Source organism: Globicephala melas, chromosome 14 (assembly GCF_963455315.2).
Source record: "Globicephala melas chromosome 14, mGloMel1.2, whole genome shotgun sequence".
Lineage (NCBI taxonomy): Eukaryota > Metazoa > Chordata > Mammalia > Artiodactyla > Delphinidae > Globicephala > Globicephala melas.
Genome location: NC_083327.1, coordinates 68,150,514 through 68,177,570, shown reverse-complemented (window position 1 = coordinate 68,177,570; position 27,057 = coordinate 68,150,514). Strand labels below are relative to the sequence as shown.

The 27,057-nt window shown below is 40.9% G+C and overlaps 2 protein-coding genes and 1 pseudogene across 2 annotated transcripts in view; 2 read left to right on the top strand and 1 right to left on the bottom strand.

Moving 5' to 3' along the window:
• The window catches only part of PLAGL1 (PLAG1 like zinc finger 1), a 164,638-nt gene that overhangs the window by 7,915 nt on the left and 129,666 nt on the right, over positions 1 to 27,057 (top strand). The gene's annotated exons all lie outside the window — the stretch shown is intronic.
• On the bottom strand, positions 15,365 to 16,922 carry LOC115851370 (large ribosomal subunit protein uL4-like; annotated as a pseudogene).
• SF3B5 (splicing factor 3b subunit 5) lies at positions 25,296 to 26,055 on the top strand. Its single transcript, XM_030853276.3, has 2 exons — positions 25,296 to 25,709; positions 25,821 to 26,055. Exon 1 carries the CDS (start codon positions 25,429 to 25,431, stop codon positions 25,687 to 25,689), a length of 261 nt encoding a protein of 86 aa, XP_030709136.1. The 5' UTR covers positions 25,296 to 25,428; the 3' UTR covers positions 25,690 to 25,709; positions 25,821 to 26,055.

The window sequence follows — 27,057 nt, the reverse complement described above, 5'->3', positions numbered from 1 at the left end:
TCCCCCTGCATTCCCCTCGTGCAGCCCAAGACTAAGTCGCTGCCAGTTTATGCAACTTGCTGTTCTCTGAATGCATCTTCAGGCTTTCCAAGTTCTTTATGTAATTTCCAATTTCTTTATATAATTATTTATATAACTGTCCACCTAAATTCCCTTTTCTTTATCTTTGCTTATTGAAATTCAAGACTCCTTGATGTAACCTGTTCTTCTTACTCCACCTACTCTAAAAGAATCCTTCTTTTTCTGACCTTTCTGAAACCCTGTTTGTATATTCTTTCACCCTTCTTTCCTTCCTTCCTTCCTACCTTCCTTCCTTCCTGTCATTCATCAATCACTCAATAAATTTTGCCGAGCGTTTATAGTACTGAGCACTCTACTAGAACAGATGGCTCCTGTTCTGGAAGACGGTCACAGGTGGATGGGAGTACATCTAAGTGGGACCTGATGAAGGCCTGGGCTGGAGGGCAGTAAGATGCAGAGTATAAGAGTCAGACCACCTGGGCTCTGCCAGTACTAGCTGGACCAAGTTACTCACATCCCTCTGCTTGCTTCTTTATTTGTAAAATCAAGATTATAAGGGCACCTACCTCACAGGATCTATATGATGATTAAGTGAGTTTACTATGTAAAGATCTGAGAAGAATGTTTGGCAAGAAGTAAGTACTCAATAAATACTATTAGTATTATATTGTGAATGGAGAGAAAGTGGTGAATGAGAGTAGATTTTCCAGAAAATAAGTGTCTGAGAAACCCTACCCTCTACCCTGCATTCTCCACTACTTGTTGAAGATTAAATAGACAAACAGACTTTTGGCAAGACACCTCTTTCGGGTTGATTTAGGAGCTGGTTATGTATGTTTCAGGTGCATTTGATGACTTCTGTTCCTATAGCGAAGTTATTATCTCTTGACCTAGAGTGGCTTTTAAAGGTCACTATTCACGCTTGAATTTTTTTAAGAAAGTCACTGTAGAACTGATAAATTTACAAAGAGGTTTAAAAAAATTTTTTTTAAGCTTTTCTGTGAGGCTATATTAACACAGCCCTCTAGCAAAGCAGGGCGATCATAAGAGTGAAGCTAGAAGACTGATTTTTAAGATGACAGGTCACAGAAAGTATAGGTTACAGAGTCAGCAGGCAGGTAAATGGTGTTTTAAAATATTACAAAGTATTTTAATTAAAGTAGGGAATTTTGGAAGCAGCTTATCTGCTTTCAATTTTGGGTTGTACCTTCCCTAGCGAGATACAGTGGGCAAGTTATTCAAAGTTCCTGGGCTTCAGTTTTATCATCTACATTATGGGATAATACCTCTATTCGGATTAAATAAGACAGTGTACATAAAAGTGCTTGAAAATAGAGACAGAAGGGAAGAGAGGGAAGGAGGGAAGAAAGGAGGAAGGGAGGAAGGAAGAAAGGGTGAGTGCCAATTATATTCCAAAGAAAGAGCCAGAGAGTAATGCTTGACTTTTTAAACTTATACTCAAGGTTAGAGTGTACTTGAGAGGTGTTTTGTTACGGCATTGACTTTATGAGTTAAATCCACCACTTTTCAAACTAAGTGCATAGAGTGCTTTGACTTTATTGAGCTGCTTGCTTTCTTATGTTATTACTTGAATGATGTATTAACCCATCATACACTTTCATCTTTGTAATAGTTGAATTACATTTCAATGCCTGACCATGAGTTACTGTGGCTCAGAACACTTAAGAAAGTTGACTGCATGGAGAAAATTTGAGTAGCCGAGTGAGAACATGGCAGATTTCCATAAATCACTTTTATTGAGAGTTGAGTCCATCTTTCCTATGAAAATTATTTTTAGGGCAATGTTCCATTTGAGGGAAAATGAAAATTAATGGCATTTGTCAAGATGATGATGAATATGTTTCAACACCAGTGGAAAAGAACAAGTTTCACAGAAAATGTAAACTCTGTACTATGTATTTACCATTATAACTATTTCAGGCTCTTTGGTAAAATGTTAGGAAGTTTGGCTGAATTAGATATCGTTCACTGTGCTAGCTATTCTCTGTGTGTCCTCCCAGGTTCATTTTCAGCCATTCTATCTGCTTCTTTGATCCCCAGGAGTTCCAAAGGCAGGATGAGACTAGACAGAATAGTTCTTCTCGACTCCCTTCCAGGTGACACCGAGGTTCTGGCAGTGTCCCTGATCACTGTGGCTCCCGTGGAGCCTGGGGCCTGCTTGCAGCTCCGGAGAAGGAAAGCCTTCCTGCCGGTTCTGGATGCCTCAAGTTTCCTTCCTGGTTGTCTTCACCTGTCTTCACTTATGTAAACTTAATAGATTCTCATCTAAATCCTGCCTGGAAGGAAATTGTTTTTTGCTGGGGCCTAGCCGGATATATTCTCCATTAAACAAAGTGTTTAAAACCCTTCTGGGGTACTTGCTCTTACTCTCCCTCACTTTATGCCCATATTCCTTTCCTGTCTGCCTATCTGGACTTCAGGCTCCAGTATCAGCCTTGCAGAGTCTGCTTAACCAGCAATCCAACTGTGTAAGGTCGACCCCCTGTGTGTATATGTATACACACATATTCATATATATATTCATGAAATTAAAATATCAATAATTCCTTTTGTACCTTCTCTTTCAGCACTTTAATGTCTATATTTAATGTACGTTTTTTCTAATTTCCTTTTAAGGTTTTCCTCTATATCACTAACTTTCAATAGGTTGATTATTATGTGCTTTTTGTTTTTGTGTATTCTTTGGAGCAGGGCTAGCTAGGCAAGTTCTTAGACATAACACCAGAAGTATGATCATTAAGGAGGACATTAATAAATTTCCAGAATTTAAAACTTTTGGGGCTTCCCTGGGCACAGTGGTTGAGAATCTGCCTGCCAATGCAGGGTACAAGGGTTCGATCCCTGGTCCGGGAAGATCCCACATGCCGCAGAGCAACTAAGCCCATGCGCCACAACTACTGAGCCTGTGCTTTAGAGCCTACAAGCCACAACTACTGAGCCTGCGTGCTGCGACTACTGAAGCCCGTGCGCCTAGAGCCCGTGCTTCGCAACAAGAGAAGCCACCACAGTAAGAAGCCGCACACCGCAACGAAGAGTAGCTCCGCTCGCCACAATTAGAGAAAGCCCGTGTGCAGCAACGAAGACCAAACACAGCCAAAAATAAAATAAATAAATTAAAAAAAAAGAGAAAAACTTCTGTGCTATGGAAGACCTTGCAAAGAGGATGAAAAGACAAACTGCAAACTTGGAGAGGATTTGCAAGCCATATACAGTATCTAACAAAGGCCTTATACCTAGAATATCTAAAAAACTCTCAAAACTCAATAGTAAATAATCCAGTTATAGAGCAAACAAAAGGCATGAAAAAAATATTTCACCAAAAAGAAATAAGGATGGCCGATAAGCACGTGAAAAGATGTTCAACATCATTAACCATTAAGGAAATACAAATTAAAACTACAATTAGATAACACTACACACCTATTAGAACTACTAAAATTAAAAATAGTGTTACCACAAAAGACCACATATTGATTCCATTTATATGAAGTGTCTAGAATAGGCAAGTCTATAGAGACACAAAGTAGACTGGTGGTTGCCAGGGGCTGGGGGGAGGGGTGGGGAGTGAGTAATAACTGCTAATGGGCACAGGGGTTCTTTCAGGTATGATTAAAATGTTCTGGCATTAGATAGTGGTGATGGTGCATATGTGAAAACCCACTGAATTGTATGCTTTAAAAGGGTGATTTTTATGGTATGTGAATTGTATCACAATTTTTCAAAAAACGGAAAAAATAGTGATAATGCTAAATGCTAGCAAGGATACAGAGAAGCTGACTTTCTCATACATTGCTGGTGGGAATGTAAAATGGTATAGGTACTCTGGAAAAGCATTTGGCAATGTTTTACAAAACAAAATATGCACTTACCATATAATCGAGCAGTCACACTCTTTTATCCCAGAGAAATGAAAACTTATAGTCATACAGAAATCTATATGTGGGTGTTCATAGCACCTTTATTCATAATATAACAAAATACTACAAACCACCCAACTGTTCTTCAACGGATGAATGGTTGAACAAACTTACATCCATACAATGTAATACTACTTGGTAATAAAAAGAAATGAACTGTTGATACAGGCAGCCACCTGTATAGACCTCAAGGGCATTATGCTCAGTGGAAAATGGGACTGCTAAAAAGTTACATACAGTGTGATTCCATTTATAAGGCATTCTCAAAACGATAAGATGATAGAGATGGAGACATTAGTGGTTGCTAGGGGACAGGGATGAGAATGGTGGGGTGGGGGAAGGTGAGAGGTGGGTGCAAATACCAAGAGTTTGTTCATGGAATCACTCTGTATCTTGATTGTGGTGGTGGTAGCATGAATCTATATATGAAATAAAATTGCATAGAACTATAGACACACACATATCAACAGTGCCTGAAATTTTTTTAAATGGTGAAAACTCAAATAAGTATAGTTAACAGCAAGTTACCAACATCAATTTCCTGGTGTTGATGTTGTGCAGTTATGTAAGATGTCACCAAAGTGGGGAGGGTACATGGAACCCTGTGCTATCTGTGCAACTTCCTGTGAGTCTATAATTATTTCAAAACAAAAAGCTAAAAGAAAAACACAATTACAAGGTCATCCCCAGGAATAAATACTAAATTTGAGTGTGCAAAGTCCAGATAAACACACACATATATGAAATTCTTTTACGAGGAATTTTTTTAATGTGCTATTTCAGATCAGAGAGGGAAATATATACCTCAGCAAGTGGTATTAGAATAACTGACTAGTCTATGGTAAAATAATATGAAATTAAACTGTGTTGTTTTTTATTTCCTTCACCAAAATAAACTGTAGAATATAAATTCCAAAGTAGGTACTCAATAAATGTTGAGTCACTGGATCAGTGGGCATAGAGTTTATTTGTTGTTGAGGAATTGTAGCTAATACAGAAAGCAGAAGACAATAGGTGTTGACCACTCTGACATTCTCTTTTCTGGGAGCTTCCATCTCTAGGGACAGCCATCTCCCCAGAGGCCTCCTGAAAAGCTCCAGGGCAGAAACAACACATCCCCTTGTGTATGTAGGATAACCAGGAGAGAGAGGTTGCTTTGCGGGGAATCTTGGAGTGTTCTTAGAGACAGGCTATTCTACTCATAGAGATGTACTGAGGATTCACTGAGATCATGCATATAAAGGGCTTAATACACTGCCTGGCACATAGTAAATACTCCATGATTGCTAGCTCCTGGAGAGCCTTGTCTGCAAGGCAAAGGAGTTTCAACAAGAAAGAGTTTGAAAGAGCACTATTAGCATGAACAAATAAATAAGCAGGCAAACTTTTATGGAAAAACAAAACTCTACTTGAGAATGTTGAAGACAATGTCATGGGACTAGGTCTTGAAGGTGAAGTCTTTCTAATCCGAAGGCATAGCAAGAGCAAAAATGTGGGAGCTGTGAGAGGGCTGTGGGTATATTCAGGGAATGACATCACATTTAGCCTTTCATTCCCGCTAACCCACTGCTGTCCAGGTCCATCTCAAACCAGATTTGCTGACGTAGCCTTCCAAGGTGTGTCTCTGCCCGGAGTTTTTCATCTCTCCAGTTCTTTCAAGATATGGTGAGCAACCTTCTACAGTAGATTATATTCATAATTTCATTCCTCTGCTTAAAACTTTTTGTGGCTCTTCACAGCTCATGGATGGGGTGCTGTATTTAGGATTATGGCCAGCTATGAATGACAGAAAGCCCCAATAACGATGGCTAAAACAAGACAGAAGTTTATTTCTCTCATATGAAGTTCTAGAGATAAGCATTCCAGTTCTCATATGTAGAGCCAGGATGTCAGGGACTCGGGTTCCTTCTATCTTGTTGCTCTACCATGCTTGGCTTCCATGTTTGAGCTTACCTCATGGCCCAAGAGCATGACTGCTCCAGTTCTAGTCATTATGTTCCTATGTCTTATTCTGTTCAGGCTGCTATAACAAAAGTACCATAGGGCTTCCCTGGTGGTGCAGTGGTTGAGAGTCCGCCTGCCGATGCAGGGGACACGGGTTCGTGCCCCGGTCCGGGAAGATCCCACATGCCGCGGAGCAGCAAGGCCCGTGAGCCATGGCCGCTGAGCCTGTGCGTCTGGAGCCTGTGCTCTGCGGCGGGAGAGGCCGCAGCAAGTGAGAGGCCCGCGTACCGCAAGAAAAAATTAAAAAATAAAACAAAGATTTAATTAAATTATTATCTTGTCCCATAATCTTCAGTGGGTCCCTATTACTTACATATTAGGTCCAAACGCTTTTACTGAACACAGTATTAAAATCCTTCATAATACCATTTCAACTTGTTCTCCCTCTTCTTCCCTACCCTACTTTATCCCTTTCAACTGGCCATTCTCTGAATATACCATGACCTTTCCATTCTCCATGGTTTTTCCCATGACAGACCTTCCACCAGAATGATCTCCTAAAAGCCCAGCACCAACTTTTGAAATGCTGAACAGACATCCAAACCTCTTCCAAATTATATTTCTTTATAAAGTCATTTTTCACCACTTCTACTAAAAATAACCTACCAGTTATCTGAATAGTTGCTGTTTTTATGCTGCATTCCTTTATAATAAATTGTAAAATGTTCATATTCATAGCAACAATTATATTGTAAATTACATAGTACCCACTACATGTTCCTCACCTTTGTAGTACTGGGAACACCTAATCTCTGAATTTTTACCTAAGAGCTGCATAATACATATTCATTAAATGAGATTGGTATATAAGCACTAAATTTATAGAAAGAAGGAGAAAAACCTCAAGCCAGCTCACTTTGGATGAGGCACTCATTCAAATTGGATTAAAGGCTTTATCAACAATCTAGTATTAATTCTGTCTAAATCTATATGTGCTCATTTGGAATTGTTTTGAGTGATTTGTGTTAATAATACAAAGCTGAATATGGATTTGCATCGGGAAGAACAACTAGTAAGAGCTATTTTCAGCTCTAACAGGGAAGTGACAGTTTTTCAATTTTTAGCATAAGTGTTATAACTTATCTCAGTCAAACACTTGCTAGGTCATTTAGTAGGTCACTTATGTTACTTAACTTTCTATTTTAATCTCTCAGGCCTATTAAGAAATAGGAAGAAAAGAAAATTATAGTTTTGAGTGCTACTAATTTTTTTGTGACAGAGAGTTGAAATGAAAATAGTTTCAACGTTGAATTGTCTGTATGTTAAAATAGGACTACAAATTCTATTTCATATTAATCATTTGGCCATGTTGGCCATGTTGGCTCTTTAATAGGTTAAGACAGGAAAAATATGGCTATATTTGTTAAAATAAACAAACTCCAAATTTAAGATTAATAAATTATTTGAAAATAAACCCCACATTGGCTTTATAAGGACACCTCTTCCTAAGAAATGGGATTTCATATTAACCCTTTTGTAATTTTATGTTATTTGTCCCTCTGTCTATCCCACATCTGACTTCTTTTTGTGGCCATAGTTCTTGTTTCTGATCTGATTAAAACTATTTCATGCACTTGTATTACCTTGGTTTTAAGGGAGGACTGGGACACCCGTCAGAGCTCAGGATTACACATCTCCAGCAGAATCCTAAGCTAGAAAAGAAGGCTTAGGTAAGTATATGGATGGAATGAAAATAAACCATAAGGCTGATATTTTTAGCTCTAATTCTATCCAATGTTGAGTCATTTTTTGATACAAGGAAAGTCAGTTATCTTTCTAGGGCAGGGGAAAACAAAAGAAAAGACAAATCATTCAGCCAGTGACTCATGGAATCATCTAGGTACAAAACAAAGCATAACAAAAACAACAAACCAGTATCTTTTTGCAAAGGTTAGTTTTGAACACTAGATACTCTAGGGTTTTGGTTCCTCTACTCACTTTGAATAAATAGTTGCCATTTTGGAATTTAATTTAAAAAAAAACGATTTTGACAGAGAGTTTATCATTAAATGAAAGAATTTGGGAGGGTGTGTCTGGGAGCTAGAGTGTTCCTTAAACTGACAGTAATTAAAATGTGTATTTAGGGTGCCTCCTTGGTGACATAGGGGCTCGAGTTTACGACACTGAATTGGGGAGGATGAATGGAATAATGGGTGGAATAATGGGAGTAAAGCTTTGCACACCCAGCTGAATGTTCTCGACAGGCTAGAGCTGTAACAAAGCTTCCCCAGGCTTCATCAACCTGAAGCTGAGGAGGGGGCCTGGAGAATTTCTGAGAGTTCCCAGAGGGTTCACACATGTACTCACGCATGTGCACACCTGTCACCTGCTGCCACAGTCCTGCAGAGTCACAGTGCTATCTATTGACAAGTCTTCCCAGCACAGCTGTCTACCATCACACTGGAGGCAGTGAAGCCCTTAAGATGACAAAGCTGTTGATGTTCTGCTGTGAAGTGGGAAGTAGCTGCCCTGATCCCCACCCCCATTCACATGCAAGACTTTGTTAGATGAGTCCCTAAGTTGTGCTCCTTGTTTCCAGTATATTAGAGATTTTAGTAAAATACCCATTTGTTTTTCCTTATTGCCCCCAGTCTTTGCAGGTCTCCGACTTGGGCAGGCTCATCATGCCTGATTCATGTCCCAGGGCTTCTCAGCTCCAAGACAGAGAGGAAAGGACTTCCAATAGGTCACCTCCCCAACTTCCACACATTTAAACCAGTCAGAACATCCACAGCCTAGCAGAGTGCTGACACGTGAATGAAGAGCCCTAAATGTTTGTCAGGGAGTAAATGACCAAATGAATCTTAATAACAATCACAATTTGAATCTTCTCCCACAATGCTTTTTAATCTACATGCAAACAGGCTACTGGCAGACTTTGTCAACCCTTTTCCCCAGACATCTTGGCTTGTCCAAATTCCACTTAGATTCAAGCTGCCTATCATTTAATTTCATTTTATTTCCCAAATAAATCCGTGAACTAAGTATTGATATCCCTATTTTATAGATAAAGGAAACTAACGCGCAGAAGTTTCAGGATCTGCCCCCCCCCAGATCACTTTTATCACATCCTTGTATCCATCCCCCAGCTGCTCTAGGCATTGGCTGCTATCAACTTTTGAAGAAGTGCTTTCTTCTCCAGGGAATTGCCCCATATTGAATAGGAGCCGCCTTGCCCTTGGTGCAGACCACAGCTAGTGACTAACACTGGGATACTAAATACTGAGCTCCTTGTCTCAAGAAGGGACCAACTCTGAGGTGCAGTTAATGCTCCAGAGTTCCCACTGAATCAATGTCATTAAGAAGTTCAGTGGTGGCTCTCTTCTGTAGGCTGGAATTGATGAAAGATTCTGTTATAGAACTAGGATCCCTAATAGCCATGGAGATGATAGGATTCCCAGAAGAGAAGAAGCCATATGGTAGCCCTTTACCACCAAAATCAACATGGGTATAATGTTCTTAATCGGCAGCAAGTTTGGAATGGAGTGGAGAGGGGTCTGATCTCTAGGAATCTATGGAGATATTTAATAGAAGAAGGTGTTCTAAGGAGTGAGATAGATGTGCATCCACCAAGGATACTGCTTAAGAGACCAAGAATAGATGAGCAGAAGCCTATGATCAGCTGCCTCAATGGAAAGTCATGATCCCTTGCCCATTTTTCAAGCCTAAGCCAATTTTCAAACCCACCAGAGATCGTCTCCATTGTCTGAAAAAGAGGCTAGATCCACATGAAGAAGGACCCTGCAACACCGTGGCAAGTGTATATAGTACTCATTCTCCCAGTTCTTCCCCAAAGGGTCTTATGGCTGTGCACTAGGGTAGCCATGCACTAGAGACAGGGGAATACATGGCTCTTTTAAGGACTATTAGATACAGAGTCTGAGTTGATGTTAATATCCAGAGACCCAAAGCACCTTCTGACACCCTTGTTAGAGTAGGAGTATGTGAGGGTCAAGGTATTAATAGAGACCTAGCCAGGTATACATGTCTACTCATCCACAGATCTACAAAGAGATCATTTCCCCAGTGTTTGAAAGTATAATTGGAACAGACATTAGGATTTTACAGAACCTTCATATTAGTTCCTTGACTTGTAGAATAAGAGTTATTGTACTAGGAAAGGCAAGTAGAAGTCCCTGAAACTACACCCTCACCTCTCAGCCAAGACTGTAAATCAAAAACAATATTAGGTCTTCCCTGGTGGTGCAGTGGTTGAGACTCCGCCTGCCGATGCAGGGGACACAGGTTCGTGCCCCGGTCTGGGAAGATCCCACATGCCGCGGAGCGGCTGGGCCCGTAAGCCATGGCCGCTGAGCCTGCGCATCCGGATCCTGTGCTCCGCAACGGGAGAGGCCACAACAGTGAGAGGCCCGCGTAACGCAAAAAACAAACAAACAAAAAAAAACAAAAAACAAAAAAAAACAATATTACATGTCAGGAGTGGAGTGGCAGAGTTTAGTGTCACCCTCAAGAATTCAAAGGATGCAGGGGGGATGGGTCTCATTATATCCTCCATTGAATTCATCATTCTGCCCGAACTAAACCAGGTGAATTGTCTTTTTTCTCTGTATATGACCTTGATTTTTAATAATAAAATAAAGGCTCTCATGTATGAATAAACTTCAAATGCTCCTACTTTACCCCCTCCCATTGAATTCATCATTCTGCCCGAACTAAACCAGGTGAATTGTCTTTTTTCTCTGTATATGACCTTGATTTTTAATAATAAAATAAAGGCTCTCATGTATGAATAAACTTCAAATGCTCCTACTTTGCCCCCTCAATGACATTTCTGCATTCCTTCTCTAGTCTTCAACAAAGGAGCACCTCTTTTCTCCTCAAATAACACCCTCCCATTTAGATTTTATCTGACCTTCAACTTATTCCATCAAATTATTCTCCTTTCTTTTAACTTCATCTTTTCCCTTGACTTGTTCTCAATCCTCAGTATATGAAGATGCTTCAGTTAGTCCGAAGTTAAAAATGAATTTACCATTCTACTAGTAATGGACATTTGGGTTGTTTCCATTTGGGAATCTGCTATAAACTTTCCGATTATGTGTTGTTCTGTATACATGTACAGAATAATCTCTAAGTCAGTGGTGCTCAAATTTAGTTTTCATCAGAATCATCTAGAGGACATGTTAAAACAGATTTCTGGGCCCCATTTCCCAAGTTTTTGATTCAGTAGATCTGATTAGGGCCCAAGAATTTGCATTGCTAACATGTTCCCAGGTGATGCTGATGCTGCTTGATCCAGGGACCCTACTTTGAAAACCACTTCTATACATCCAGTAGTGGAACTGCTTGAACATAGGGTATGGATAGCCTCAATTTAGATAATACCAAACTGTTTTCCAAAGTGGCTGTACAATTTACAGTACATTTCCACCAAAAATTAGAATTCCTCACCAATATGTTGTATTATAAAACTTTTGATACTTTGCTAATAATGATGGGCATATAGTGGTATCTCATTGTTCTAATTAACATATCTCTGTTTACTAATTATGTTAAAAACACTTTTTAATGTTTATTATCCATTTGAATTTCCTCTATTGTGTATTGCATAATCAAATGATTCATTTTTCTATTGGATTTTCTACCTTTTTAAAAAATCAAATTGTAGGGCTTCCCTGGTGGCGCAGTGGTTGAGAGTCCACCTACCGATGCAGGGGACACGGGTTCGTGCCCCAGTTCAGGAGGATCCCACATGCCGCGGAGCGGCTGGGCCCGTGAGCCATGGCCGCTGAGCCTGCGCATCCGGAGCCTGTGCTCCGTAACGGGAGAGGCCACAACAGTGAGAGGCCCGCATACTGCAAAAAAAAAAAAAAAAAAAATCAAATTGTAAAAGTTCTTTATATATTTGGAAACAAATTTTTTATTGTTGTTATTGATTGGTTACATAGGCTGCAAATACCTTCTCCCAGTCTATGGCTTGTATTTTTATTTTTTAATGGTATATTTTGTTAAGCAGAAGTGCTTTCTTTTAATGTAATTAATGTACTAATCTTTGCTTTAAAAAAAAATACATGATTGCTAAGTTTAATTTAACTGCTCTACCCAATCCTGCCTTATGAAAATAACAAAATGTTCCTATCAAAATTACATTGCGGGCTTCCCTGGTGGCGCAGTGATTAAGAATCCACCTGCCAATACAGGGGACATGGGTTTGAGCCCTAGTCCGGGAAGATCCCACATCCCGCGGAGCAACAAAGGCCGTGTGCCACAACTACTGAAGCCCGCGCGCCTAGAGCCCATGCTCTGTAACAAGAGAAGCCACTGCAATGAGAAGCCCGCGCACTGCAACGAAGAGTAGCCCCCGCTGGCCGCAACTAGAGGAAGCCCACGCACAGCAACGAAGACCCAATACAGCCAAAAATAAATAAAATAAATAAATAAAATTACATTGCAATGTTAGTACAGGTTTGATGTTTTGTTTTTGATACAACTCTACTAAAGTTTGGCACCAAATACACTTTTAGAAAGTTTTAAGGCTTAATAGAGACTAATAATTTCTCAATGCAGCCTAGAAGTTGAGAAAAGAATACTAAGAATTCTTGAATCTTCCAAATACAGGCAGTCCCCAATGCATAGAATTTCTTCTAAATACAAATGACCACCCCCATCAGGCTCACATGTATAGAAACGCCTCTTCTGCTTCTCCCAGTGACCAGACTACCCAGGCATTGTAAACCCATGCTGACGGCCTCACAGAGGAAAAGAAGGGGGGAAAGATGAGAAGAAAGTAAGGCAGAGAGCTCTGTCACTGCCGCCAAGAGGCTTTTGCTATAGTTCACGTTTTACTCTTTCCCCCGGGCCTATATTCCCACCTCCTGTTTCCCCCATCTCCACTCCAGAAATCCCTGCCTTTGGGTAGAGCTAAGAGATTTTCCTATCATTTGGCCGACAGCAGTGTGTGGCTTGAGAGGAGTGGACCACAAGGGCCAGCGCTGCAACTTCAGGTTTCTTCTTGACAGTCCAATTTGGAATTCACAAACAATTTTCTTCTGTATTAAAAACAAAAACAAAACCACAGTTATAAATGGTAGCTCATTTCTACAACTAGAACATTACACTCTAAGTTAAACAAGTTAGTATGTTTGGGCTTAAAAAGCTAATCACCATTTATGACATTTTTTTAATGGGAGAAAAAATGCTCTGAATTCCAAACAACTTTCTTATAATGACTTTCGAATCACAAGCCACTTAAAGGATGGAGACAGGAAGTACTCAATAGAGTCACATGGAATGAGTTTCTTGGCTCCAAAGTCAGCGGGGCAATTGAAAGAGGGAAAACTATCTGGTTGACAAAGCCGCATGCAAATCCCTGCAACGTGCCAAGTGTAAGAAGTGGAGTTTGGCAGGTAGCTCTTGCAGGCACTTAAGCAGCTAGACTGATGGGAATATGACTAAATACAGTTACTGCTTTCCTAAATTTTTATAATGATGAAGGTATTTCTAGCACCTGGCCTCAGCTTTGTAGGCACTCATACCAATAGCTCTACCACCCTCTCTCCTTTGTTAACAGTTGGTCCAACAGGAGTGAAGGGTGGGAATTGAGACTGTAGCCCTTTAGGCACTCACTGGGAGAAACTTTTCACCTGACAGATTAAAGCAACATGACTCTTGCCATTACCTTTGGGCAAATATCATGGATTTGGCAGGCTGAAACTTTGCTGCCAAACTGCTTAACTTCCTGGCCTAAGGTCTCCAAGTCTCTTCTGGAAATTGTTTGTAAATATGGTCCAGAGGTTCTGCAAAACTTTATAAAGTGGTCTAAGCGAAATTTTCTTCCCCTTTGGTGTACCTGAAGAGCTGACTTTTTTCTGGAAAAGTATCAGAAACAGACCAGAGTCAGTAGTCATTTATGTGAAGCATAAATTGCTTTTTAGATATTATTAAAGAATTCAAATCTCAGAGCCCAAGGTTCTTGAGCATCTTCTTCCCACCATTAACAGGAAGAAAGACCTATGAAGGTTTTAAATAACCCATTGCCTGAATATATCTGGATAGATTTAAAGTCTTGCAGAAGTCAGTGGGCCCAGAGAGAGGAAGAACGGTAGCTTTGGAAGGGAAATGTCCATGTCATTGGGAAAGAATAAAGGCCAAGACTTAAGGCTGGTGAGAGAATCAAAGGAACAATTCACAAGCAAAACCGCCTGTAAAGAGACCAAAATCAGTCCCTTGTGAACGAAAGGAAGGCATTCCTATGTAAGACCTGGGGAAGGTTTTCCATGGCAAAAATAGGGCACCTCAGAAGATCAGGGTACAAAATCTTTCCATAATGCATAAGACCAAGAGCAACTTTTTGGTTTTTCTTGACAGCTACCGAGGAAAAGCAATCAAGATGTTCCAAGAAAAGACCGCAGAACAATAGGCGGGGATAAAATAGAAAGGATGCGTTGGGGTTTAGCAGTGGCAGTCTCAGGAGTGGAGACAGAATGGCATTCGGACTTAAATGCAGTATCCAGAGACTCCTCACAACCTTTAGTGTTACTGCTTATACCTACCTTCTCTATCCCACAGCAATGGACAGATTGTTTCTTTGTTTTTTTTCAATGGCTTTAAACTCCGCTACTATTTTAGTCATTTCTAGATACCCAGTTAGCTGACAGATCGCTGGTGCAACAAGGATGCGGAAGGTCCCACTTCATCAAGCCTCACTGTGGCCTTGCACCCTACACCCCCCTCCCCAGCCCTTCTTACACTTCCCCTCGTAGGGAATTACAAATGAGCATTGCTAGGGAGTCACGCTGGGCAGTCTGGAAGGCAAAGCCCTCTGTGCAGCTCTCAGGAGACTTCAAATACACAAGCCCTCTTCCCACCCCACTCCTTTGGGCTAAGAGACACATTCATATTTGACAGCCTATCCCTCGAGTTTCTTGCTTGGCTACGGGGAAGCAAGTTGCTTCTCTTAATGGAAGGCGTTGAGGCCCGTACTGCAAAAATACAAAAAAACAAAACAAAACAAATAAATCAATTACATGTTTTAAATAAATAGAACCGTATTTATCTATCATATAGTCTAAAAGGCAAAAGTCTCTTAAGTATTACAAATACTTTTTTTTGTTTTGTTTTGTTTTTTTGGCGGTACGCGGGCCTCTCACTGTTGTGGCCTCTCCCGTTGCGGAGCACAGGCTCCGGAGGCACAGGCTTAGCGGCCATGGCTCACGGGCCCAGCCGCTCCGCGGCATGTGGGATCCTCCTGGACCGGGGCACGAACCCGCGTCCCCTGCATCGGCAGGCGGACTCCCAACCACTGCGCCACCAGGGAAGCCCACAAATACTTTTTTTATTATTATTTTTTTTAACGTTTCTCACTGCCTCTTTGATCAGGTCTTTATTCAAAATTAGCTGTCCAAAATGATTTGACCTTTACTGAATAAACAAATTTAAGCTTATGCAGCAGCCTTCTTTTCCTCTGTGCTGGGTTTCTTTTCTGTGGGCTTCTTTTTTAGCAGGCTTCTTTTCAGCTGCTGGTTTCTTGGTCACTGCAGCCTTTTTTTCCACCAAAGCCTTCTTTGGCTTCTTCAGCTTCTTAACGCAGACAGTCTCCTTTCCCTTCCTTCCCACCACAGGCTTCTTGCCTGGAATCCCCTTCTCATCTGATCTGGCTTCTAGTGCTGCTGCTGCCCTATCCATCCGGATTTTGTGGTTCTTGGCCTGGCGAAGAATGGTGTTCTGGCGCATGGTCTTTGCATATGGGTTTAGCTTCAACATGATTCTCGGGTTTTTCAGTGGATTCTTCTTCAAGACGGTGATGAATCTTCTTGCGTGGTGCTCGGAGGGCTCTTTGGATCTCTGGGCTTTTCAAGATTCTGCTAAGGTCGGGCTTCCCTGGTGGTGCAGTGGTTGAGAGTCCGCCTGCCGATGCAGGGGACGCGGGTTCGTGCCCCGGTCCGGGAAGATCCCACATGCCGGCGGAGCGGCTGGGCCCGTGAGCCATGGCCGCTGAGCCTGCGCGTCCGGAGCCTGTGCTCCTCAACGGGAGAGGCCACAGCAGTGAGAGGCCCGCGTACCACAAAAAAAAAAAAAAAAAAAAAAGATTCTGCTAAGGTCTGTATTGAGCATCTTGTGCGTGGGGAGGTTGTAGTTACTCTTGAGGGAGGCAGCTTTACGCCAAGTGTCATGCAGCTCCTCTAACTTGCGGAAAAGCACTTTCGGTCCAAATGCAGAAACGTCCCACTTGCCCCCCAGAAGCAAATTTAAAAATGTTCAGTTTGCTTATATTAAGCAGAGTAATTCCAGGGATGTTTCTGAAGGCCTTGATGATACCGTTGTCCTCATTACAGATGATGCAGGGTCCCCTGCGCTGGATACGGTGACAGTTTCTCATTTTGCCTTTGCCAGCTCTCATTCACTGTGAGGCGTAGACCTTTTTGATATCATTCCAGGCCTTAAGTTTCTTCAAAAGCAAAACAGCCTCCTTGGTCTTCTTGTAGCCTTCAACTTTATCTTCAACCACCAAAGGAAGTTCAGGAACTTCCCCTATACGATGACCTTTAGACATGACCGGCGCTGGTAAAGCCGAGGCAGCCAACGCACAGCAGATGGCATATCGCTTCTGCGTTGTATTCACTCTGTGGTGCCAACATCGCCAGGTCTTGGTTGGCGCAAACATGAGGGCCCCATGACACATAATTCCAAAAGCATCCTGACCAGAACAGTGAGTGCCGCCACCTCGAACCCTGGGAATTCGAGCCACAGCTCTGCCAGTTCCCCAAGACTCAGCACTGGTTTGATGACCTGCTAATCCACTGACAGCATAGGGCTGTCTGTCGTTTTTGCTCAAGTTGGCGTGCACAAAGTTCACAATATCTGGTCGAATGGGAGACCTGAACACAGCAGGCAAAGTGACATTTTTGCCAGATGACTCCCCCTTTTCAGAGTACACTGATATCAGTGGACGAGCACACGCCATGGCGGGAGAGGAGAAGGCCACGCTCCCCTCAACCCGGCGGCTACCACAGGAAAAGGTACAAATACTTTAAATAACATACATAAACAGATTATTCCTAAACCTAACATGAAAGTATTAATACTAATGGTATGATTTAATTTATCACCTTTGCATTTAATTATAAAATCTTCCTCTGGTTAAAAAGTCATTCATCTACTAAATGAAGCAGCAGTTTTAACATTGAAGATGATCAGAGAGGTTCTGTTTCAGAACTGAGGTTACCACCTGGAGCAAGTCATTTTTACTAATTATGCAATTTATAACCAGAAGATTACTTACCAGTAAGAAATTTGAGACTGGGAAGAGGACCTGAGGGAAATTTAGGTACAGGATAATCTTTTCTGAACTACAGGTGGACACGTGGGTCCTAAAAACCATCTCTAAGAGTGGCTTCCAAGCCCAAACCCCTTAAGTGGAATTTCTCAACCTGCCTCTTTGAGTTCATAAAGTAAATAACCCAGCCGATAGCCATTCCTTGAGCCCTCCGCAGGCCCAGGGGTGTGCACACCAGCAGCAAGTGAGCCTTTGGGAGGACAGGCCAGGGAAGAAGACTGCATAAGCCCTGTGATTCTTGGAATTTGTGTTTCGAAGCTTGGTCTGTGTGTGTTTGAGCCAGGGGTTAAGGGAGTATCAGAAAGGATTGGGTACATCCCCTTGACCCATGGACTTTTCAGCTCATGGGAGGGTGCAGCTAGAGAGGAGCCATAGCAGGACCTTCTAAAGTGATGGGGGCCCAACACCAGGTCCACTCTTGCCTTGATCTAGGGGCAGAACTGCACCTAAACTAGGACGAAACTTCAGGTGCTTTTCTGACTTTTTAAAGTAAAGCTATTAAGCCAAATATAAAGATTATCCTAACAAATCAAGGGACTCAAAAGCAGAGACGAAAGCCTATACCAACAGTGTTTTGCTCTCTCGAGGGCCCCATAGAATAAGATGGTGACTGGACATATTTTTGTATTTCTATAGAACAAATCAGTTCCTCAGACAACTGAAACTGTTAACTCACTAAAACTTTATTACTAGAGCAGTCCTCAGGAGCTGTAATGCAAGAATTCCTTTATAAGAGAGGGTTAGAGGCAGATACCTAGTTGGAAGTGGGGAGACTTGAAACTGCATTTGCAGAGTGGTTTACATAAGCTGAAGAAAATGTGAAAGGAACAGGTGGGGAAAGGGCACCATTGGTACTTTGCCATGACTGTGTGTGCCAGTCTGTTCCATCCCCCAAATTCCTTTTTGACTTTAAGCTACCATAAATAAATTAACAGCATTAAAAGTATTGGGCTTGCTTCTGTGTCATCTTTTTGGGCCACTGTACACAGCATATTAACACAGATCCTTTGGGGAATGCTAAGTTAAACACTCATAGGTGACAAATGAAGGAGAAACAATACAAATGAATAAAATCACAAAAATACACATACAGATTTTGAACTATGTTTCTGTTTTATGAAAATAAGTGGAACTTGTGAAAAGTGAAATAAACCATACGTTGATAAGCCCAAAGGCTTCTCTTCTATGCACATAACTTGTTCTAAAAATTCAAGATGAAACAACTTCCCTGTGTTGAATCAAAACTACCAGGCATTAAACCTCCCCTAGGAACTAGACAAATCTTATACTTTCTCAATTCAAATCAGAAGAAAGGTATAAACTCAGCTCCTATCCTCCAGGTTAACTTGTGACTTTTACTCTATGTAGACCATAATGAATCACATGTTTAATTGGATACCTGAAATGTTGCATAGAAGATCATTCCTATCCAATTCACTTTTTTTTAACAGTAGGTCCTTGTTGGTTATCTATGTTAATATAGCAGTGTATACAGGTCAATCCCCAATTCCCAATCTATCCCTCCTCCCCAATCCATTTCACTTCTTGTTCTCAGATTCCGTATGCTAATTTTTGATTAGCGATGTTCAAGGACCTCAGCTGAACTGACTCAGCTATGAAAAATTATTCCTTGTACTCTATATAGATAACCGATTGAAGCAACTCTAAAACAGTTAAAATTTAATATATTCATAATTTTGTAAAGCCTTGTCATGGGTCTTTTTTACTGACATTAACTCCATAGAAAAAGTTGTTCCCCCCAAATCCACATATTTTAGGCTTAAAGTAAAGGATGGTCATGACTTTGAGGTGGATAGTCCCAACTTCTGGGGAATGCTTTGAGATTTGGGGGCATATCCATGCTTAATCCAGTGTGTTAATCGAATTCAATGAGTATTTATTGAGTGCCGACAATGGGTAAATCACTATGCTAATATAATGGAGAAAAGAGTTACGTATTTCAAAGGAACTTATGTTCAAATGAGATATGCCAGTTTACAGCATGATTTGTGTAACTATTCCTTTACTGTTGTCACCAAAATTGTTTCCAATCTTTTGTTGTCATTTAAGATGCTATCGTGAACATTCATCATTCATTCATTTTTTCACTGAATATTGATTCAGTACCTATGTCAATCATTAATCTTAGTGCTGCAAGATTTCATATTACTGCAACAAATGGAACATGTACCTAATACTTCAAAGTTCCTTTGTGAAATTTTTCCTGTGAGAAATTTTTGTTCAGAAATTACACCAGCTTGTGATTGAATGTTATCACTAAACAGAGAAGGACCAGCCTATAAAATCTCAAGTGAAAAGTTATTGAATACATGCCCATGGCAATCATATCTGCTCTAGGAGAATTTTAAAAGTACAGAACACTTTATTCTTTTGAAGTATATGCCCAATTAGAGATAAAACCCTCCAAAAATTGAGGGTTCTAGGTCTGCTCAGATATATGAAACCCATGGTAGCTGGCAAAAGAAAAGCTGAAGCTAAAGACATTTTTGACCACAGCAAAATAGGATCATGTCCAGCAAACTTCTTTTTAAAAATTCCCTAGATTCCATATCACCTAAATTCCACATCATCACTTAATCCAGCTAAACATAAAACCCCAAAGTAAAATACGTATGATGATAAGGGAAAGATTGCTTGCTTTTCTCCTAAATTATCAGTATAGTTGCCTTTGAAAACATAGCACAAAGTTTTGTCTTCAGCATTTCAGTCACAATGTAACTTTCCTCCTTACCATGGTTGAGAAGCTCAAGGTTCCTAATTATAAAATGTTCTCTGTCACTGGTCTGTTTGTTGGCCTTAAATACTGTTTTGGCGACCCCTAGTGTGAAACATGATATCAACACCTGTACGTACAGAAAATCCTTTTATAACTTTAAAACTTGCTTACAGAAAAAGTGTATATAAAATAATTTTTCACCAAATGAGATGTGATTTTTGTTCAATTTGAACTTTGTATTTTTCTGCAATAGTAATAAAATTTAAATATAATTTCTGGATACACAGATCTTTGACAATCAATAAGAGGGTAGTTATTTAGAGTATAATACACCCATACAGTGGAATAGTATGCAGCTTTCAAACAAGACAAAAAAACCAAAAAGAATAAGGAAGATTTTTATGTACTCATATGAGATGATCACCATGATATGTCAAAGAAAATAAAACAAAAAGCAAAGAAAAAAGTCAAAGTAGAGAACTATGTTGAGTATTTTGCTACCATCTAAATTTTAAAAGGGGTACAATATCATATATATCTGCATATACTTAAATAAATATATCATATATAATTGTGTTTTCATTTTAAAAATCTCCGGAAGGATAAATAAGATATGCATGGCAATGGTTACTTACTGAGGATGGGCATGGGAAGTGAGCACATGTTGGGAACTGCATTCCTTTGTATACATTTTTGGTTTTGAACAATGCCTTGACCATTCAAAATATTAAGTGACTTTAAAAAAATTTTAAAGCCCACAGCTTTAAAGACAGACCAAGAAAAGATGAAAAGAGAAGACTGTTACCTCACATTTACAGACTTAAAAAATAGACTAGACAAAATGTAATTTTCTATCTAAAAACATATATTTTTTCTTTTCCTTATACATTCTTTTATTCTATATCCTTTCCACTGGCATCTTGTTTTGCTTATTTTCCTTACTCAAATGCCAAATTGTACGATGGCATTTGATAGTTACATTGAAGCAACCTAACAGGCAGGATCCACTTGAGGTAGTATCTTGGGACTGGAAATAGTAACAGCTCTCCTGGCATGTCTTGCCAACAAGGCCACTGGTTCCAAACCAAAAGTCTTTATTTACAAGAAGTGTAAGAAAATGTGATATTCTTTACTAGGTGACAATTTAAGACTCATAAGGAACATCTTTAAATATATATAGCAGATACCCAGGAATAAATCTAATAGACGATGTGAAAGATCCATATGGAGAAAATTATATAAGCTTTATTTAAAGTCAAAAAAGTAGACTTACATAAATGGAAATATTTACTATGTGCATAGATGAGAAAACTCAATATAGTTAAGATGACAATTCTCCCCAAATAAATCTATAAATTCAATGTAACTACAATTAAATGTGAAGCAGGGTTTCTGTGTTATCTGTAAGCTGATCTTGATACATGGAAGGGTTTTTTTTGATGTCTTTGAGAGTCATTTGGGGCACTAAGAGTACAAAATACAATTCAGAGATTTATTTAGATTTTAAAAGTTAATGTTCAATTTATTAAAGTTATAAATTGAAAATCTCTTTCCTTAAGCATTTAAGCTCAGCAAAAAATCCTAAACTATTTATTAGCTTAGTAAATTTTCACAATCACTTTTAAGAGGCTTTTGGATAAAATTTAGTTTCACTCCAAATTTTTACTCTTAAACATTTTATACCATACCTTTTAATGTAATATTTCAATTTTCCTTTCAAGTATTGCAATTGTCTGACCTAACAAATCAAACCTTCTCATGTACTTAAATTATTTTCACAAATCTAATTAATTAAATTTACAAATATGTTTTTTAAAGTTCTCATATATTCCACATCACTGTATAAAACAGTGATGAATTGTGCCCCAGCCCCGCCAAATGGTGGGGTTAAAGTCCCCAACAAACATTTAACTGCTAACCCCTAGTAACTCAGAATGTGACTGCATTTGGAGATAGGACCTTAATGTGAAATGAGGTCATATGGGTGGACTCTAATCCAATATGACTTGTGTCTTTCTAAGAAGAGGAGATTAGAACACAGACACACAGAGGGAAAACCCTGTGAAGACACAAAGAGAAGATGGCCATCTGCAAGACAAGGAGACAGTCCTCAGAATGAAACCAAGCCTGCCAACACCTTGATCTTGGACTTCTAGCCCCCAGAACTGTGAGGAAATAATTTTTTATTATTTAAGACACTCAGTTCTTGGTACTTTGTTTTGGCAGCCCTAGGTAACTAATATACCTTGGCCTTAATTAATACATGTAAATGTATTTCCCATCTAGCTCCAAAGGTCTTTGAATTTGAGGTTTTTCCTCTCATATCCTTAGAATCATTCTTAATGATATAGAAATAATATTAATTTTCAGGACTTTATTTGATTACTCAATCACAATTTCCATGAGGATTTTACTGACAATTCTAAATTCATGTGGAAGAGCAAAGGATCAAGAATAGTTAAGACAGGGCTTCCCTGGTGGCGCAGTGGTTGAGAGTCCGCCTGCCGATGCAGGGGACACGGGTTCGTGCCCCGGTCCGGGAGGATCCCACGTGCCGCCCCGTGAGCCATGGCCGCTGGGCCTGCGCGTCCGGACCCTGTGCTCCGCAGCGGGAGAGGCCACAACAGTGAGAGGCCCGCGTACCGCAAAAGGAAAAAAAAACAAAGAATAGTTAAGACATTTATGAAAGAAGGTACAGGATTTTACCCTGTCCGATATCAAGACTTACTGTAAGGCTACAATAATTAAGATCTTGTGTTACTGGTATGGGTACAGACAAAGAGCCTAATAGAATAGAATGCCCAGAAACAGACCTACACATGTACAACAGAAGCATTAAAGATGAGTAGGGAAAGAATGTATAATGAGTGATTGGTTATCACTGGGAACTAGTTAGCCATATATAGATCCGTAAAGCAAAACAAAACAAAAAATTCCAGGTGGATTAAGTCTCTAAACGTGAAAAAGCAAAATTCTAAAACTTTTTAAAGAAAATGAAGGAAACTATTTTTTATGGTCCCAGAGTAGAAGAGAGTTTTGTTTATTTTCATTTTTTTAAACCCAGTGCAAAAAGCACAAACCATAAAGGAAGGCTGATACATCTGACTACTTTAAACTTAACTTCAGTGTAACAAGAGATACCCTCTCTTTCCATAAAGAAAGGGTAAAGATGAGCCCCAGACTGGAAAAAAAATATTTTCATTGCAAATAACTGGCAAGCAAAGTATCCTGATTATTTAAAGATCTCCTTAAAAATTAGTAAGACAAACATCCCAATAAGAAAATGAGCAAAGGATATGAATATGCAATTCACAGAAGCAGGAATATAACAGGCCAATAAACATTTTTTAAAAAGCTAGATAAAACACATAGCTAAGGCTACATATATCAACAGGGATACTGACGAGGAAAAAAACAACTTTAATAACAATACATACATAGTGTCGTTTATATGATGCTTTTAAACATGCATAACAAAAACATCTATTGTTTATGGATATACAAACTTTCAACAATCAAAAACACAGGATCAGGATAATTAATTCTAGATTCAAGACAGGATCCTGACGTGAATAAATTAGGGAGGGGAATACAAAGAAATTTTCAAGTTCATTTGTACAGTTTTATTTCTTTAAAAAACAAAACCAAAAAAAAGAAAAAAACAAAACCAAAACAAAATAACAAAGTTGGGAACAAAAATGGCAAAATGGCAAGGTTTGGTATATCTGGATGGTAAATCCACAGGCATGCCTTATAATAGTCTCTACGTTTTAGGAACGATACATTTGTTATAACAGAGTTTAAACTGAAGGGGCAATTTTTTTTTTCATTTTTGATACTAGTATTTATCTGATCCCATAAGGAATATTTTTGTAATTTAAAAAAATTTAAAAAAAAATAAAGTTGAGGGCTTCCCTGGTGGCGCAGTGGTTGAAGGTCCGCCTGCCGATGCAGGGGACACGGGTTCGTGCCCCGATCTGGGAAGATCCCACATGCCGCGGGGCGTCTGGGCCCGTGATCTATGGCCACTGAGCCTGCGCGTCGGGAGCCTGTGTTCCACAAGAGAGGCCACAGCAGTGAGAGGCCCGTGTACCGCAAAAACAAAAAGCAAACAAAAAAATAAAGTTGAATGTATTTAAATCATCATGCTGTACATTAGATCTCTAGACTTACTGGTCCAACATAACTGCAACTTTGTACCAGAATAAAAATATTTTAAAGTTATCTTTCACCTAGTAAAGAGTTCTATTTGGCTGTCATGCAGTTGTTTATCCATTCATCAAACGTTTTTTGAGAAACAATCTCTGCCAGGCTATGAGGATATCATAAAAGAAGCTTATGATACAAGACATCATCGAAGAAAGTAAACAATTTTTCAAGTAGTTTGTATTCGCGTGAGGAAGTTCTTAAACCAAATATTGGTTATAAAGTGATAATAACAAAGAGACGTACAGGATAAAAAGAGGAAGAATTTACATCTGTCTGGAGTAGCCAAAGGCAATTTCAAGGAGATACTTTCGAGCTGACTTAAAGGGAGAAATGTTTGCCAGGGGAACAAAAGCATTCCAAGCGGTGGGAACAGTTCCTACGGAGAAATGGAGAGGCGAGCCGCCCGGAAAGATGAGAAGGAAGTATAGGCTGAGGGCGTGTAGGGTGGGGTGAGAAGTTGGAGGGAGGATATCAAAATTAGAAGCTTAAGAGGAAGGAGGGGCTTGACGTGGGCGCCGGAACGTGTCGGAACTGGTGTACTTTTGTCACCAGGCAGGAAACGGCGGCCCTGCAAGCGTTGAAATAACTTTCCACACAACTTGTAAGATACTTGGTTGGCACCAGAACTCGCGTCTCCTGACTTCAGCGTGGTCCACCCCTGGCTGTGAAGGGGCTACTGTGCCTCGTTAGCTTCGAAAGCGGAATTACAGCAAGAGTTCATTTGCCCAGGTGCTTATAGCCCTGTCCTATTAGAGTTTCTCATTTCCACTCAGCCCCAAACCGCCGGAGGATGCTTCACACCTCCCAGACACCGTGCTCCCTTAGGCCGCCCACCGTCTTTTAAACATCCCTCAGGCGTCCCAAGAAGCCTGCGCTCACCACCTCTCGGAGACCACAAGTCCCAGCATGCAAAGCTCCTGTTAGAAAAGGGCCACTAACTAGACCAGGATGCAACGCTCTGCGAAGGGGGCGGGGCTCTCTATAGGGGCGGCCCAGTGGTAGCGTCGCCTGGGCAACCCCAATTCGGTGACAGAATACACTTCCGCTTCCGCCTCTGAGTCCTGGGACCGGGAGTTTGCACTACTTCGTAGATGTGACGCCATCCGTCTGCGACAGCGCGGCTCCGGAGGTTACGCCGGGTGGCCCCTCTCCGGTTTGAAGCCCCAGAGCAGTTTCTTGTCGTCTGCGGCCTCTGACCTGGGAGCAAAGGGAAGAGCGGCGAGATGACGGACCGCTACACCATCCACAGCCAGCTAGAGCATCTGCAGTCCAAGTACATCGGCACCGGCCACGCCGACACCACCAAGTGGGAGTGGCTGGTGAACCAGCACCGCGACTCCTACTGCTCCTACATGGGCCACTTCGACCTTCTCAACTACTTCGCCATTGCCGAGAATGAGAGCAAAGCGCGAGTCCGCTTCAACTTGATGGAGAAGATGCTGCAGCCTTGCGGCCCGCCAGCCGACAAGCCGGAGGAGAACTGAGACCCCGCCGTGTCACCGCTGTACGTGAGCACCTCTCCCTGAGTTCCGCCGGTTTGCCGTCGTTCCCGCGTGTTCCTTCCCTAAGGGGACTGATTTTCCATGCCTCTGCTTCTCGTGTTTTACTTGTGCAGAGGTGCTTACTGGGGGCGTCCCGCCTGACCTGCCTTCCTGTGGACCCTGTTTTCTTGTGGAACACAGCGTTGGGAGACCGTCAGGACCCCTGAAAACTGTTACCGGACGGTGGAGAGAGTCTAAAGCCAGCAAACGTTAGAGAAGACGGCACTGGAGTGAGACGGGATTTAGAGGCTTGTTTTCGGCTAGTTGATTGTCGTTGTTGTTTTTTCCATAAAATTTGGAAATGTTTCAGTCTCTTGGTGTGGACTACTTGTGTTTTGGTGGAGGGGTCCAGGGGCGGCTCTGGAACTGTGGTTTCAGGGGAGGCGGGAGGATGGTGGGGGGATAAATAAGGGGAGGGTTACGGAGGGGTTGGGCGGTAGTGCAGGACCAACGTTCATTGCCGGACACTTAAATGCGTCCTGCACAACCTTTAGAATGTTCCCCAACCCCGACTTTTCCCAAGAGCTTTTTTCAGGCCCATAACGCTTTCAGTATTGAGGTTTGTGATCATTGTATCCCTTCTTTTTCTTTCATTCAAAAATATCTTTGCTGGCATTGCCCTCTCTCTGTAAATTGCATCCTCTCTTTCTTTTGGGACTTTGTGGACGTGTCTCGAGAATTGACAAGCTGTCAAAACGAGTTCTTTCATTAATTCACCATTCAACAAATATCTGTTGAGCGCTATGTGGCAGGCATTTCCCAAGCTTTAGGGGCTTGTATTACACTAGTTGGGGGAGCAGGAGGCCCCACGAACTGTAGACATAAGTAAGCAAATGTTAGAAGGTGCTGTGGAGAATGGGAGTAGCAGTAGGGTTGCAGTTTTAAACAGGACGCTCATGTTAGACTATTGAGAAGGTGACATTTGAGCAGAAACTTTAAGGAAGTGAGGGAAATAGCCATGCAAAAACTAGGGATATTACTTTCCAGGCAGAGGGAACTTCAGTGCAACGTTCCTAACACAGGATTGTGTCTGACTTGTTGGAGGAACAGCAGAGAAACAAGTATGGCTGAAGGGAGTGAGCAAGGGAAAGAGTACAGGGATAGATTATGGAGAGGAAACAGATAAGAGTAGAGCCCGGTAGTCCAGTGTAGACTTGTGGCTTTTACCCTGAAAAGGTCGGGAGCCATTGGAAGATTATTAAATGATACGATCTGACATATTTCAGATAAGTGGGTCTCAAACATTTTGGCCTTGGAACACCATTACATTCTTAAAAATTCTCGAAGACCCCACAGAGCTTTTGTTTTAGA